General features: G+C 37.7%; 1 protein-coding gene across 1 annotated transcript in view; it reads left to right on the forward strand.

The window, feature by feature from the left end:
* The window catches only part of EFHB (EF-hand domain family member B), a 43,170-nt gene continuing 26,692 nt past the window's right edge, over positions 1–16,478 (forward strand). The window contains 7 exon segments of the mRNA XM_052001487.1: positions 1–438; positions 441–748; positions 1,863–1,925; positions 4,807–4,947; positions 6,365–6,545; positions 8,945–9,055; positions 12,494–12,623. Coding sequence (XP_051857447.1) covers positions 30–438; positions 441–748; positions 1,863–1,925; positions 4,807–4,947; positions 6,365–6,545; positions 8,945–9,055; positions 12,494–12,623 — 1,343 coding nt within the window. The 5' untranslated portion in view covers positions 1–29.

Genomic DNA, 16,478 nt, shown 5'->3' on the forward strand with positions numbered 1-16,478 from the left:
TCCAAATCCCTTCCCAGGAGGCTGCGGTCATGGAGCCCCCATCAGATCGGCGTCCTCCCGCGGACAGGGGAAGCCCCGCGGCGGTGGAAGTCCCCGAAGGCGTGAATGCTCCAGAAAAAGGCTGGCCCGGGGGGTCGGTCACTCTCCCCAGGCTGATGCCGCTGAAGCGGCCCCTTCCCATCTACCAGCAGATGCCGACTGTGATTTGCACCACGGAGAGGGCTACTCTGCGGCCTCTGGACAAAGACGAGGAGCCGTCCTCGGAGCCGGACTTGGTGCCGCTGACTCGCTGCCCCAAGCAGATGAGCCTCGAGCCGGACTTGGTGCCGCTGACTCGCAGCCCTAAGCAGACGAGCCTCCTGCGTTACTTGTATCCGTCGGAGGGTTCACCAACTGAGCCGGACAAAAAGACAGATTTGGAATCCCCCCGCCAGCCCCCCGCGCTCAGGAGGGCGGAAAAGCCCCCGAGGATGCGCAGAAAGCAGACGAGAAGCCCCCACCTTGTCCGAAGCCCGGCTTCTCCTCCAAGTTCTCTAGTCCGGATCTTTTGGGACCTAAAGAGCAGCAGGAGGTCCCACTGGACTCGGAGAGTGGGCTGTCCACTAGGGTGATATATAGCGCGGACCTCGAGAGCAAGGACACAGCAGGGCTGGGGAGAGAGCCCCGAGAAGAGGACGTGGAACCTCCAGATAATGTCAGACCTGTCTATCTTGGGAAATATTTTGACCGGAATCCTGGCTGGCCAACTGTGAGTTCTGAGTTCTCTCGCACACCCAACCCATTCTCCTTTTTTCCTCTTCCTTCCCCTCACCATTCTCTGGAACCCCGGTGGCCTTAGTGTTACTATTGAGTTAGAACACTGCTTTCGACTGTGATTTATGGAGAGCACGTATTATTTTGTAGAAACTTTCTATGTTATTTTTTGCCTCCCAGTATCCCATTGGACCCATATTGGGTCCCCATATTGTACCTCTGTTTCCTTGGAAACTTTCTATTCACTTTCTATTTGATTTTTGCTCATGTCCCCTCATAAGCCTTCCACGGAGGAATGATTGGGTATGTTACCGTCCTTTCTCTCTTTTTAAACCTTTTGAATGCACCAGTCCAATACTTAGGTTCTGTCTGTCATCCCTCCTTGCCTCTTCTTCCCATTTCTTTGGATGACACACTCTGTGCCCCACATTGCACCTTTTGCATGTCGCCCTGAGTACTTGTATTCCCCGATCTTTGAATATTAAATATTCAGGAAAGGCTTTTCCCACTCCAACTTTGACATTAGTTATTTACTCTCCCATTCATCATTTCCAAGCAGTTTTCCCATTTCCCAGTTATCCTTCCCACTTGTCTTGCTAATTCATGTTCTTCCTTTCTTTCAGTCCCACTGGTGTGTAACAGGACACATTTAAGTCTAACCAAGGGGGAAAATGGTGTTTACATTGTCAAGAGTACTGTCTCTAGAATCCTGCAGGAGCCTTGGGTCCAATTCTAATGCCCACTTCCTGTGTGACCTTCTCTAAGATGCAGAAGTTATCCATGGCTTCCCAGATAGAGCCTAAGTCCATTCTGGATCTCAGAAAGTAATTGAAGAAATTATTTTTCCATTTATTACTTATTTTAAAATTATTATTAGCAACATTACATTCTCCTTAAGGAAGATACGAGATAATTTGAGATTATAAAAGATATACTAGTATATATGCATATGGACACATACAAAATTGTTTCATTTTATTTTTTATTTCACTTGGGATTGTAACTTGAAAATACAAGCTCAGGTAAAGTTCCAAAGCAATGTTCTTTCCTGACAGTGTTGTGCCTTCTAGTTTTCATCTTTTTTTTTTTTTTTTTTTCCTCCTTTTTAGGCAGGGAAGCTTAATCCAGTTGGATATAGAGCTGAAAACTGTTTGACTGAAAAATGGCCTCCAGTGAGTGTTGTCAATAAATACATGTTTATTTCTTTGCCATAGATATGACCTTCACTATTCTCTCAATATTCTCTCAAGTTTATATAAGCTCCAGGAATATTTATTTATAGGCTTTCATCTTCTAGAGTTTGGTGAGAAGTGAAGATGATACTGGTTCCCAAACATACTTGAACTCAAGGTGTGATGGGAAAGAACACTAAATAGACGCCCCTGTTCTAGTTCTGATTCAAACCACTTAACTCTTAGCACCTAAATATATTTATTTGCAAAGTAAATTGTTGAATTCCTACCCAAATCAGAATTCCTGAAAGTCGATGACCTATAGTGGCAATCCTGGTGTAATGGAAAGAAGGGGAAAATGGAAGGGAAAAATCATTTATTAACCACCTAGGAACAAGGCTAAGTGTTTCATAAATGTTAGTCAAAAAAACCTCAAAGGGATCGACTTTGGCTCTAGAGGCCTCTTATTCTGTTACCTTAGGCTAGTCACAAAATTTATCTGATCTTCACATAGAAAATAGAAATAATCATGTTTTCAGTTTGATTTCAGAGGACTATATAAATCAGAAAGTTGTCTGTTAATGTCATTTCTTGATAGTAACTATTACTGAGTAAATTCATCCTAACTAGAAGGAATCTAATACTTTGTACTTTGTTCAAAGATGAGATGTTAGTGACTCTTGACTATTGATTTTCTAAATACTGCTATTGTAACTTATTTCTATGGGAGGTAAAACGGAGACAAATTGTTATTGATTTTTAGTAGGGTTTTTCAGATGAACTCTGATTGGTTTTGTTTATAGAAGATATCAAGGTACACCAGCAATCACACTGATTCTTTCATTAAAGGTCCTGGGTTTAGATACTGCTTCCAATGGTTACTGCATGAGTAACTAGAAAAAATTCCACTCCTTGGGCCTTAGTTTAATTCTCTGGAAAATGAGGGGATTGAGCTACCTTTGCTCTGAGGTTCCTTCCTAAGGACAATTTGTATTCCATGATCCCAAAATTTCATAGTTGGAATTTAAATTTTTTCTTTTGATAATGTGACATAGTGGATAAAGATCTGGTCTTGGCTTCAGGAAGATCTGGATTCAAATCTTACCTCTGACACATACTTATGGTAAGCTCGACTTGAAACCTTGACCTGCATATTTATATATTACTGAAGTTTCATTCTAGACATTCCCCAATCCCAAAATGATGGATTTTTTTATATAGCCTCTGAGCTGCTATGGTTGATACTTAGCAGAAAAAGGTAACACTAAAAATAATTAATTATGTAACTTTTTCTCATAAACATAGATATATATATACATACATACCTACATAATATAGAATGTTTAGGGTTGCATCATATTTGTTTTAGTAGACTCAAAAGGAGTGCAATTGTATATTAATGTTATGGTAAGAAAGCTTTGTTAATGCTTTATTCCCTTGTCACAAATTAAAACCTCTAACCAAAACCAACTGACAATGGAGGAACTCTTTGCGGGAAAGATAAGTAGTTCTCTATCTACTGATTTTATTGAACAGGAGAGATGTAGACCAGTGTAGTCAAGAGATCTGGGGCTGCATCTTGAGAAAGGTTCACCTATAGGAAGTGGCAGTGAAAAAAAGACCAAGGAGGAAGGAGTTAAAGAGGTGTGATCAGAGAGTTAGGGGAAGAACCTAGCTAATGTATGTCCAGGCAGCCAAGGAAAGTGAGAGTTTTCTGTTTGGTTCAGACGACATTAATTCAAACAACATACTATGAAGACTATATGAAAACTACAGTGAAGACATTTAACAAGACTGGGAAATAGGGAATGGGAAATAATAGGTTGGGTACTGAACCTTGCCAAGATTCAATTTCATTACCTGTAAAATGGAACTAAACATATTTGTGTTAGGTTAGAGGTGTAGAACAGTTCTGAGTAGCAATTTGTTAAAGGGATTTCCTCACCAAGTTTCCCTATACCAGTAAAATCAATGGGCCAATTAAAAAAATTGTACTCCCCATCTCACAACGTCACTGCAAGAGAAGCGTCTTGTAAATCTTTAAAGTGATCAATAGGACTGATTTTTGAAGCCAATGTTCTTGCCCTCATAGAGCTTACAGTTTCAAGTAGAAGGTATGATTAGTGGTTTTACACTGCAGTTCAAGGGAGATAATGAAGGGAAAGATGTATTTGCCCAGTAGGACTCCCTTTGACACCTTACATACTTAAATAGTGGCGTTGAAGACTAGATTCTAAGGGTCTAAGAAGAAAGCTGATTGATGAAAAGGTGAGACAACTCACAAACTCTATAATTCTTTCAATGAATTTTGTGGCAAAACAATAATGGGAGAAGGTCAAAGGGAAAAAGGATCCAATCGGGTCTTTTTAGTCTAGGGGACACTTGAGCATATTTGTGGATGAAGAGGAATGATTCACTGAAGAAAGAGATAGAAGAGATAGTCGAGACTTTCAGTTATGTTTTACAGACAGACACTACAGTCATAGAATTCTATTACTGGGAACTATGGGGCTTTTCTATTTTAAAGGTTTTTTTCCATCATAATAATTCTCCTCCCTCTCTCTTTCTCTTCTTATTCTCTCTCCTTTCCCTTCCTTTTTTCTTCTTTCTCTTCCTTCCTTCCTTCTCCTCCTCCTCCTCTGTTTTTCTTTTCTTTTTCTCTCTTCTTCCTTCTTCTTTTCTTCTTCTCTCTTCTTCTTCTTCTCCCTTTTTCTTTTCTTCTTTCTTCCTTTCTTCTTCTTCTTTTTCTTCTGTCTTTCTGCCTGTTTCTGTCTGTCTCTCCCTCTCCCTCCCCCACTCCTCTCCTTTTCCCTCCCCCCAACTTCTCTCTCTCTCTCTGTCTCTCTCTCTGTCTCTCTGTCTCTCTGTCTCTCTCTCTCAGCCTGTGACTCCACCCAATGAGAGAAAGTTTTACAAATCGAGATTTCCAGATCCTGGTACTGAACGTATATTTTATGGCAGAGCAAATGATCCTGATGCTTCAAATCTGATACATGGTAAAAAATACGATATGTCACTCAAGGTATTTTGCTTTCCTTTTAATTTTAAACTTTTGATGTGGAAAATAGAGAAATCATGAATTGATGAAATGCAGGCACTGGAATTAAACCTTTCCCCTGGTCCTACTTCTATAATTGTGTTTTCTATTCATCCACTTGAAAGGATGTTAATCTTGAGCAGTAAAAAAGAAAGTCCTAAAGCAAAATATATATATATATATATATATATATATATATATATATATACACACACATAAGCACACACATTTTCTTAATGAATTTCTATACTGTTCAATTCTGAACACTTGTCAAAATATTGTTATTTCCTCTATCTTCTGGTGCAGAGACAGACTAGGAATATTTGGAGTAGAAGAAAGCTCATATTTATAGAATGTTTAAATTTGAAGTGACTTCAAAAAATAACTGAAAACTAAAAAACTTCTCTCCTCTAGAAAAAGAGGAGTAAGAACATTTGCATTCTAGTTCTAATTCTGCTATTTAAAAAATACTTTTACATTTATGCAATAAAACAAACATTTCCATAACATAGTATAATAAAACTTAATGCTTTCTAAGTTATTTTCTTCCATCTTTAACACTCCATGGGCCAATGATTATATAAACTGCTCTGAGAGTTTTGAAGAGGGAAGGAGGGAGAATGGCAAGGTGGGGTTGATGTCTGCTACAGATCTCTTCAGAGAAGGAATTATAGATAGATGTAAGAATTCATCCACAGACTGGAAACCTTGCTCACAAATAAATGGGCTGCATACATTAGTTTCCTCTTAGTAAATACAAAAGATTCTTTCAGATTTTGCTGAAGGAGAAAGAGGAGACATAACTTTGGAAACATCTGTTTTTTTTTTTTTTTTTCCAAGGATATAAATGCGTTGGTGAGACATGGTAAAAATAAGCTTGCTTTTTGTTATAGAATTACTTACTATATATGCTATACTATACAATATTATGTATTTAATAAATTTAATAAATATATATTATGTTATAATATATAATTATATATTATATGCTATTATATTATTATTTATTATATAATTACAAATTGGGATTAGGGATCATGACAGAGTATTTGGAAAGAGTTTGTACAGTTCTGGGAATGTGGAGGCTGGTTTTGCTGCCACTCCCATAGTTCCTTGAGTTGATGAGATGGCAATTGGGAGAGCTGTCCTTGAGAACTTACCTTGAGTTCCTGGGATAACTGACAGCCACAAGTTCAGGCACATAATCATACTTCTAATCATATCTCAACCTGGTATGTCTCACTACCAATGAGAGATGAGCAGACTGTTCCTCTTGCCTTTTAATAACCTCTACTATCAAATATATTTTCCTCACAGAATGATATTTTAAAATAGTATGATATTTTAGACCCTCACCTTTACTTTTTTGTATTAAAATCATGTTATGTATGGTTCCTTTAAGATGAGTCATTTGATCAGTCCACTTCCTATAACTACATTTCAACAAAGATTTAAGGAAACAAAAGAATCCATCTATCTCAGTAATCGGAGAGCGCCATTAGGGAGGTCCCACGATCAAACGCAAAATTTACCTGAATATGTTGATACAGTTAATACAACATTTGGATCACAAAACTTCAGAGGTAACAAACATGATAGTGATAGCACAAACCCTCCTCAGAAGTATAAGGAAATGTCAAGTATTTGTAGTGTGTGGGAAATATAGAAACAATGTATGTGATTATTAAGAATGAAAAGATTGGGCTGATGGGACAGAGTAGCCTCCCAGCCTAGGGCATGGTTGTGGAAGACCTGGCCCTGCCTTCTACTCCCAAGAAGGAACAATCATCCAATTGGGATAAAGAGGAAGATTTGAGGATCCATAAATCTAGAGCTGGAAAGAAATTCAGAGCTTATTTAGGCCAATATACTCAGGTTACAAAAGAAGAAACTTGAGTCCCAGGGTGGTTAAATGACCATGTTCTTTGATCCCCAAACTAGTTCTCTTTTCACTGTTCCATGTTGATGCTTATGTTTCCATCATTTCCCTTTCCCTGAATGAAATCATCCTTGGCTAAGAAATGGAGGAGATGTAATATAACCCCCTGGCCAAGATGATCATATCAGCAGAAAGTACTACCGGCACACCTCCTTCCTCCATTTAAATATATCGAAATCAAAGTTTATAAAACTGATTCATTGACAGGGGGATTATTTAACCTAGTATACCTAAGTATTTGTTTAAAATTCAAACACTATGCAACGAGGTCAAAGCACAGAAAACCTAAATTATTAGGAACTCCTAAAAATTGGAGAATAATTGGAAATGAAAATGAAAATATAATTCCAAATTTTTGGAAACATAAAATTTGACAGGAAAACTCTTCCAGTTCATACATGTTATTTATACTGGAATAGGTATTGGGCTTTTCAAGAGGAGTGCAAATGATGGGGAAATGGGAGTTTACTGAAAATCTCAGGGCTGGGGGGCTAAAATGCTTCACTGGATCTGGAAGCCCTCAGACTCCAGCCAAATCTTTTTGATCTAAATGAGTTTCTTGGACTCCAAGATCATCTTAGTCATGAAGGGTACTAGCCAAAGAGTTCACAATCAGTCCAGATCTGCCTACTTTAAACAAAATTAGCTACGGAGAGCCAAAGTATCTTTGAACCTTACTTGAGGTTCCAAACTTAGCAGGGAAGCCTTGGGGATCTTGGACCACATTCTTTGATTTAATATATTCTGAACCAGGAATTAAAAAATAATTTATTAAGCACTGTCTGTGTATCTTGTATGTATAAATAGAAGAGTAAGATAGTTCTTTGCCCTCAAGAAGCTTACAGTCTAATGAGAGAGAAAAAAACAGAGAAGTTTTGCTTAATAAATCAGAGGGAAAGTTCCCATAGTTTTTAGTGTGTAGTGGCAGAGCAGGTAGCAGTACATCTTAAATCTTGTTTCCTCCAATAAAATCATATCAGTTTCTGGTGTTGAACCTTTCAGCAGTGTCAAGCACTTTGGGGTGGTCTTCTGGGTCTTCAGTAGCTGTGGCTGAATCCCCCACAGAAGCAGATTCCAGGGTATGTCTTCACAGGGAGTTGTTTCCCCAGGTGATTACTGTGGAGGCTGAACTGGAAACAGGACCTGTGGCCTGAATGGTGCTGCCCCTCCCAGGGGCTATTTATTTCCACTGGGGTCTGAAGTAGAGGGTCCAAGTGGGAGGGAGGTGTAGGGGAAGCTTGGTCCACCTAGCAATGATACCTCTTCTCTATCCCTCTGATTTTCTCACTGCTTCAGCTGGGCTGGGGATTGCCACTTTTGTATATATGACAGTTTTCTTGAGTATTTGTGAGCTTCAAACAGACTCTGGAGACATTCAAAGATGCCTCAACTAGTCTGGAAATTCCTTAATCTGCCAGAGTATGGATGAGGTTGTGGCCCCCTTTGGAATTCAAAGGTATCAATTCATTTTCATCTTGGGCTTCTTGGTCAGTCAGTGGTTATATTATTTGTACAAATTGAAACTCCTTTTAGATATGTCTTTTGAGTCTTCTCTTTTTTTCTTGTCATCTGTTTCCCAGTCTCCTGTTCCCTCTCTCCTTTTCCTCCCTCCCCTTTCCTCATTCTCCTCCCTTGGTCTCCCTCTTCCTCTTCCTTCTCCTCCTTCTCCTTCTTCTCTTCCTCCTTCCTTCTCTCTGTGTCTCTGTCTTTGTCTGTATCTTCCTCCCTCTCTCTCCTTCCCTCCCTACACACTTCTCTTTCTCTCTCTCTCTCTCTCACTCTCTGTTTTTCTCTGTCTATCTCTGTCTTTCTGTCTGTCTCTGTTTCTGTCTCTTCCTTCTCTCTCCTTTTTATTTGTCTCTCTGTGTCTCTGTCTCTTTGTGTCTTTGCTTCTGTCCATCTCTCTCTCCCCCTCATTCCCTCTTCCCTTTCTTCCTTCCCTCTCTTCTTCTTCCCTCCCCCTCTTCCCTTCTCTCTCATGAATTAATAGTATTTTTAAATGGGTTAATTTTATTTCTTCACATTGATTTGTCCTTCTTTCAGACTCAACTGCTGGAGAGGTAGTGAATCCACCCAAATCTTCTAAACAAGTATCTGAAGAAGCAGATCAAGGACATGATCTGTACGTTATATCCCACAATGATTATTATGCAGGTAAGAACATAGTGATTGGGAACATATACATATGTATTGTTTATAAACCGTATTCATTGATTCATTCATTAACCACTTATTAAATTCCCATTATGAGACATCTATGGATTCCTAAATCTATTCTCACAGACCTTACAATCTAGCACAGGGTAAATATGTGTGGAGAACCTGTTATCTCTCAGTGTGGGGAAGTCCTCATAGGATTTCAGTCCCTCTTCTACCAGATATTTGAGTGGATTTTAAGCTCAATAGGACAGTAGTGTAAGAACAATCAAAAAGAAGTTAATGTGAACTGGGGCTGCATTTAACAAGAGGAATAGTTTGCAAGAACAGAGGTTACAGATCTGTTTTCTGCTTTGCTCAGACAACATAAAAAGTTTTGCAGTTCTGGACCCCACATTTTGGGAAGATCATTTAAAAACTCATGGCGGGATTTCCAGAGGTTGGCAACTCAAATTGTGAAAAGGACCTGAGACCATGCCATTTGAGGATTGGATTCTGAAAGCAGACACTGTTTAGTACCCAAGCAATCCCTTCTCTGAGGAGGGAACTCAGGAGAATGTATGTACATGTGTATGTATAATACACATATCAGAGCATATATATATTTTTGTATTAACATATACATAAACACACATAAGCATGTGTATCTCTCAACCTACAAAAACATCAAAGGGATTTTTTTAAGCAACATAACTGTAGTTTAATTTAAGCTAAGGTTTAGTTTCAAGGATCATGCATTTAGACATGAAGAAATCTTAGAAATCATCTCCAAATTCCTCATTTTGTAGTTTGAGAAACTGAGGCCCAGAAAAATGAAGTGGCTTCTCAGGATTTTAGAGGTACAAAACTGTATTTGAATCTAATTTCTCTGGCTTCCAATTCAGGGTCCCTGCCACTGCATCAAGTGCAGACGATGATCTTATTTTATAATTAGTACATACTAGATGTATTCTTTGTCCAATCTAAGAAAAATGAACTATGAATAGAGTTTTATGATAGCATTTTCCTTGGTGATTTGTTGTTAAATATAGCCTGGAAATAATAAAATAGTGGGAGGCTGATTTCAATGTTTTGTTTGTTTTTTGAAACCTGTTGCCAAGCTGCCATATGACCTTGGAAAGTCCACGGTCATATACTATGTCCTTTAAAGCTCATAAATTGTTAGCTTGCCTTGGGGTGGTGTAGTGAGGCTAATGATGCGTGTTAAGGCCTTTTTGGCCACTTAGTTGAGCTTTGGCTATGAGTTGAGCTATGAGCACAGTTCATTTCATTCAACTAGAGGCATGTGATACCTCGTACTGGATGTAGGGTATCTCCCCACTCTCTTTTCTTCTTTTCCTTTTCCTACTTTATCCCTCATTATTCTTGCCTCCATACCTACTACTCGTAATTGGAGCTTCTGTCCCTCCTCCGGCACAAACAAATTGCTTCACCTTCTTGGATTACCACCAATGCCCGTTCTGCCCTACTAACTATGGTGTCTTCTGCTTACCGCTGCCATGCAAATGCTATATGTCTCCTCTGCTTCCTTTTTTGTTCAGTTATTTCAGTTGTGTCCCATTTGGGATTTCCTTGACAGAGGTACTAAAATGGTTTCCGTTTCCTTCCCCAGCTCATTTTACACATGAGGAAACTGAGGCAAACAGGATTAAATGATTTATCCAGAGTCACACAGTTAGTAAGTGTCTGAGGCTGGATTTGAAATACAGAAAGTCTTTCTGAGTCCAGACCTAACTACCCATTGCTCCACCTAGCCAATGTTTGCATCAAACGGAACTTCTGCTTCCTTAGCTACTTCCTAAACTTCACCTTTGCTCTCTGGCTAGGTGTTGAATATCATTTACCTTTTTTGGCCTTTTCCTTGCTGTCCACAACACTTTTGGATTCTTTCTTCCCCCCTGTTTTCTGGCTTTGATCCCATTTATGGTAGAAGCAATATCCCTAACCATAAAACTCCCAGGGGACTGGCTTGTCAAACCCAGCCCAGAACATCTCGAGGGAGGAAATGCCATAACATGTACTAAAAAAGGTGGTAGGGCATGGAATTTTTATTTTTATAAATGTTTTCCTTTGAGGTTTCTGTAGTTAAGGTATTACTTGCCTGTTAAAGATTGAGGGCCTATACTTAAGTTTAAGGGCCAAGGCAGGATTCTGATGATGTTATTGCCCAGCGAGGCTGGGCCAAAACTTTCGCCCCAGCAGCCTGCAAGCTGACTGAATTGCTGCTGCTGTTTAGTCATTTTCTGAATCTTCATTTGGGTTTCCTTGGCAAAGATACTGGAGTGATTTGCCATTTCCTCCTGCAGTTCATTTTACAGATGAGAAACTAAGGCTCACAAGATTAATTAACATTGCTCAGGGGCAAGTGTTTGAGGGGAGATTTGAATTCATGAAGATGAGTCTTCCTGATTCCAAACCTAGTGCTCTATCCACTGCACCACATAGCTACCCATTACAATCTAGAAATCTAAGGATTTCCTTAATAATCGTGGGTCTTTCCAGTTTGACATCTTCACTGCTTGCCTTTCGCCCAAGGGAAGAGAGGCAATAGTTTCTACCAAACCTAATAAGTTACATTATACTATCTAGCTAAATATTTGTCTAAACAGAAAGAACTGAAGTTGGGTTGCAGAGTGGATAGAGCACTAGGCCCAGGGTCAGGAAGATCTGAATTCAAAACCTGACTTAGATATTCCCTAGCTGGATCATCCCGGACAAATCACTTTATCTCTATCTTAGTTTCTTCATCTATAAATCTGGAGAGCAACAACTTATCACAGGATTGCTGTGGGAAATCAGGTTCATACATATGAAGGACTTTATAAATTGAAAGCACTTTCAAACATTTTAATGATTATTATTAAATTTAAATTTAAATAAAGATCTGTTTGTGTGTCTTGATTCCCATCCTTTTCCATTGCCCAGAGCCAATATTGTATCATATCTATGTCATTACCTTTCCTATTACAATTCCACGGAACATTCTTTTCAAGTAGTCATCTCAGATGTCAATACTAACATCATATACTATAGAATCATAACATTTTGGAGCTTCAAGAGATATCATAGGTCATCTAGTTTAACTCTTTTACTTTACAGATGAGGAAACTGAGACTCAGAGAAGCTAATGATAAAGCTGCTACTGATGGCAAAAATAATAATGATGATAATTCTAATTAGTATTTATATAACTACCAAAGTATTTTACTTATGTTAACTAATTTAATTCTCACAGTAATGCTGTGAGTTAGCTCCTTCACTACTTGTAACTAAGTAATATCTACTGACATCCATCTTTCTTGGGCTTATAACTTGCCCATGGTCACCAAGGCAGTCTTTGTTGTCGGTGTTCAGGGCTTTTCCCATATCTTTAGAAGCTTGATCCTGATAAAATCATTCCCCTGGTCTAAATGAGAAGCCTCCTTTCTTTTACAGGGGAAAAGAAGAATAGGAAATATAACCCAGAAAGCTTTAGTAGGTGTGATGTTTTTGGAGGAGTAACACCACATTTTAATGATGGCCGAGTTGCAGCAAAATCTTTACGGTGGCTCCATGACCTAGAAATGTAAGTTAAATTATGTTGTTCCTTAAAGTAATTAATAAACACATGATTTTGGATTTTAGAAGGGTGAAAATCTCTAATTAGTGATTTCAAATGGATTCAAGTTTCTTAAAGCCAATATGTTTTCTAATACTCTGCTAAGAAGGCCATAGAAAAGATAGAATGGAAAATTGATACCCTGGCATTTACCTTTTAGCTTTTTTTATGCTTAATTGGGCAAGTGATTGGCTAAATTTTGGTTACTTTGACACTGTGGCAAGCTTGCTGCCATGCTTCCATACTCTGAAGATTTCAGCTACCTGATTCATTGGTTTGGGTATTCATCTTACAAGCACATTATAACAAGAATTCTCTAGCACTTGGCTTGGATAGACCCAGGCCCACCCTCTCCCCCTGCAGTTTTCATATGGACACTCTTTTGGTCAACAAGGCAGAGTGAGACAACTTGTACAACCCTGTACAAACATTTACCAGGTGCATATAGATATGCCTTTTTATATCTTTAGGTATCCAGGAAACCATGAGGTTACAAAAACTTCATCCAGGAAGGAATAATTTAGGTCTTCATTCTCCAGGCCAATTAAATCCTGGAGAAGACAGCTTTGTTACATTTGAGGGGAAAAGTAGCTTAACTTGCATACAGAATGGGATTAGGATATTGCTTCTACCATAACAGGGATAACTTTTGCAGTGAAAAATTCACTGTCTTATGCTGAATTTGTATTAATTGATCTAGATTGATCCTTGGCTGGCAGACTGTCCTGGAGCCCAGAGGTAACTTAAGCTACATAAATAAGTTATGTGAGAGTGCTGAAGAAAGTACACAGTTTAGAGATAAGGTAGCTAAGGTCAGAAGGGCTTTAGGGACCAGTGGCAGTGCAGATGATAAGGCCTGGTAGTCCTGTATCTCATTGGAAGGAATGGAATTGTTGACTCCCATCTTACTCAAGACCTGTGAATCATCAGGTAACCTAGGAGGAGGGGAAAGGAAGGGAGACAGGTTTGTCATTGGTGAGTTTTTCTGTTTCTTAAGCCAGAAGATTTCTGAGACTAAGAGGGTGGGGCAGCTTTGGATGGTTTCTGGGAGGTCCCAGGACTAGGTAATTTGGGAAAGAAAGGAGAGAAGGAAGGTTATTTCTATACTACTCTGAGGCATTGCATGAGATTTTATTACAGAAATGATATAATGTTGTTCCTTGCAAACTGAAGTATGAGTTTATAAGTCTGTAACAGATTTTGAGAGCTTCTTGGAGCACAGAGAGAAGTTAAATCTTGATCAGAATTACACAATGGGGTTATCAGAATTAGAATCTGAAAACAAATCTTCCTGATTCTAAAACTGGACTTCCATCTATTATGGCCCACCATGTTCCGTTGGTAAAAATATGATATCTCTATTTGTCTTGTTAATTCCCTTCCTTATATCAAGGTCCAGCTACAAACATACCTTTGGCCACATTTGGAATGACATGAGAACATGAAGCTCAGTCTTTAGCATTAATGCCAAAGTGGGGAAAAAAAGGAAAACTAAAAGTTTATTAACATTGAATCAATAGCATCATTTTTTCTTTTCCTTCCTTCCTTCCTTCCTTCCTTCCTTCCTTCCTTCCTTCCTTCCTTCCTTCCTTCCTTCTTCCTTCCTTCCTTCCTTCCTTTCTTTCTTTCTTTCTTTCTTTCTTTCTTTCTTTCTTTCTTTCTTTCTTTCTTTCTTTCTTTCCTGAATGACAAAAATCAATAATGGTTTAGAATATTTTCTTCCATATTATAGATAGCTTTGGTTTTTTCTTCTAAAAACTGCCTGTTCATATCCTTTGACTATTTATCAATTAGCAAATGGCACTTATTTTTATAAATTTGACTCCATTCCCCATATATTTGAAAAATGAGACCTTTGCTGTGTGACCCTGGGCAAGTCACTTAACCCCAATTACCTCAGCCAAAAAAAAAAATAAATAAAAATGAGACCTTTATTAGAGAAATTCGATACAGACTTTTTGAAAATTACTTCACTGTATATGTTACCTTTTAACAAAATGTAAGTTTCCCTATCTCTTTTAATTAGATTTATTTTTTGCTTTTACTTTGTCTGAGATCATGATTACTTTACTGTCCCTACCATTTTTTTTTTTTTTTTTTTTTTTTTTACTTTAACTGAAGCATAATATATTCTGATCCAGGCCTGTTTCAAGTGTGTTTCTTGAAAACAACATATTGTTGGATTCTGGTTTCTAATCCATCCTGCTATCTGCTTCCATTTTATGGGTGAGCTCATCCCATTTATATTTACAGTTTTGATTGCTATCTGTATATTTCCCTCCAACTTTATTTTCTCTATTCTGTCTCTGTTTCTCTCTGTGTCTGTCTATCTGTCTCTCTGTTTCTCTCTGTCTCTGTCTCTGTCTCTATCTCTTTTATTTTCTCTCTTCATAACTCTGATTTACTTTTATTGCCTTTCTTAATCTGCTTTCCCATTTGTCATCATTCTCATATCTCTTATCTTCTTCTCTTTGATTTCTCTGTTTCTAATAAGTATCTAGGTACCCTCTTTAAATCAATATCATCATATTTTCCCTTTCATGAGAAAAGCTCTTACTTGCATGCCTCTTCTTTGTGAGAAAAATTCCCACATTCAATCTTTCTCTTTACCCTTTTCTCTGTGAATTCCTCTTTTTCACTATTTTAATTTTTTTTTTGGTAGATTATCCCAGTATAATCAGCTTATATTCATGTCCTCTGTCCATATAAACTTCTTCTAATTGCCCTAATAATGATAAAGTTCTTAGGAATTGCAAGTATCATCCTTACATCTAGGAATGTAAACACTTTAAAAGTATTAAGTTGCTTGTTATTTCTCTTCCATGTTTACCTTTTTAATGTTTCTCTTGAGTCTTTGTGTTTGAATGTCAAATTTTCTAATAAGTTCTTGAATTATTGAAAAAAGTTCTGTGTTTCATTGTGTTCATGTTTATCCCTGGTGAAAAAAATACTATATTATAAAATATATTCTAGTACATACTCAGTTTTGCTGTGTGGTTTATTCTTTGTTGAAATCCTGGCTCCTTTGCCTTCTGGGATATCCAAGCCCTTTTATCCTTGAAGCTGTTAAATATTGTATGATACTGACTGCGGCTCCATGATGTTTGAATTGTTTTTAACTTCTTAGAATATTTTTTTCTTGATTTGGGAGCTCTGGAATTTGGCTATAATATTTATGGGAGTTTTCATTTTGGGATATTTTTAAGGAGGTGATTAATGTATTCTTTAAGTTCTATTTTATCCTCTGGATTTAAGATATTGAGTAAATTTTCCTTGATAATTTTTTGAAATATGATGCCTAGACTCTTTTTCTGCTCATACCATTTAGGCAGTCCAATAATTCTTCTACTTCCCATAGCAGCTATATTTTTATTTTTTATATAATAGTATTTTATCTCCTTCTAAGACACATGAGAAGAAACTTTTTTATATTCGTTTTTACAAGATTTTGAGTTCCAAATTTTCTCCTTCCTTTCTTTCTTCCTTGCTTTTTCCCTCTCCAAAGAAGCTAGACAGTTTGATCTAGTTTATATACATGCTTTCATGTAAAACATATTTCCATATTAACCACAGTTGTGAAAGAAGAAACAGATCAAAAGGGGAAAAGATGAAAAAGAAACAGGTAAGTGAAAAAATGTGCTTCGATGTGCATTCTGAGTCCATTGATTTTTTATTTGGTTATAGATAAATTTTCCTTACTTGTATTGGATCCTTATGTTGTTGAGAAGAGCTGAGTCAATCATAGCTGATCATCATACAATGTTGCTGATGCTATGTATAATGTTTTCTTTTTCTGCTCATTTCACTTTGCATCAATTCATA

This window comes from Antechinus flavipes, chromosome 5 (genome assembly GCF_016432865.1).
Source record: "Antechinus flavipes isolate AdamAnt ecotype Samford, QLD, Australia chromosome 5, AdamAnt_v2, whole genome shotgun sequence".
NCBI classification, from domain to species: Eukaryota; Metazoa; Chordata; class Mammalia; order Dasyuromorphia; family Dasyuridae; genus Antechinus; species Antechinus flavipes.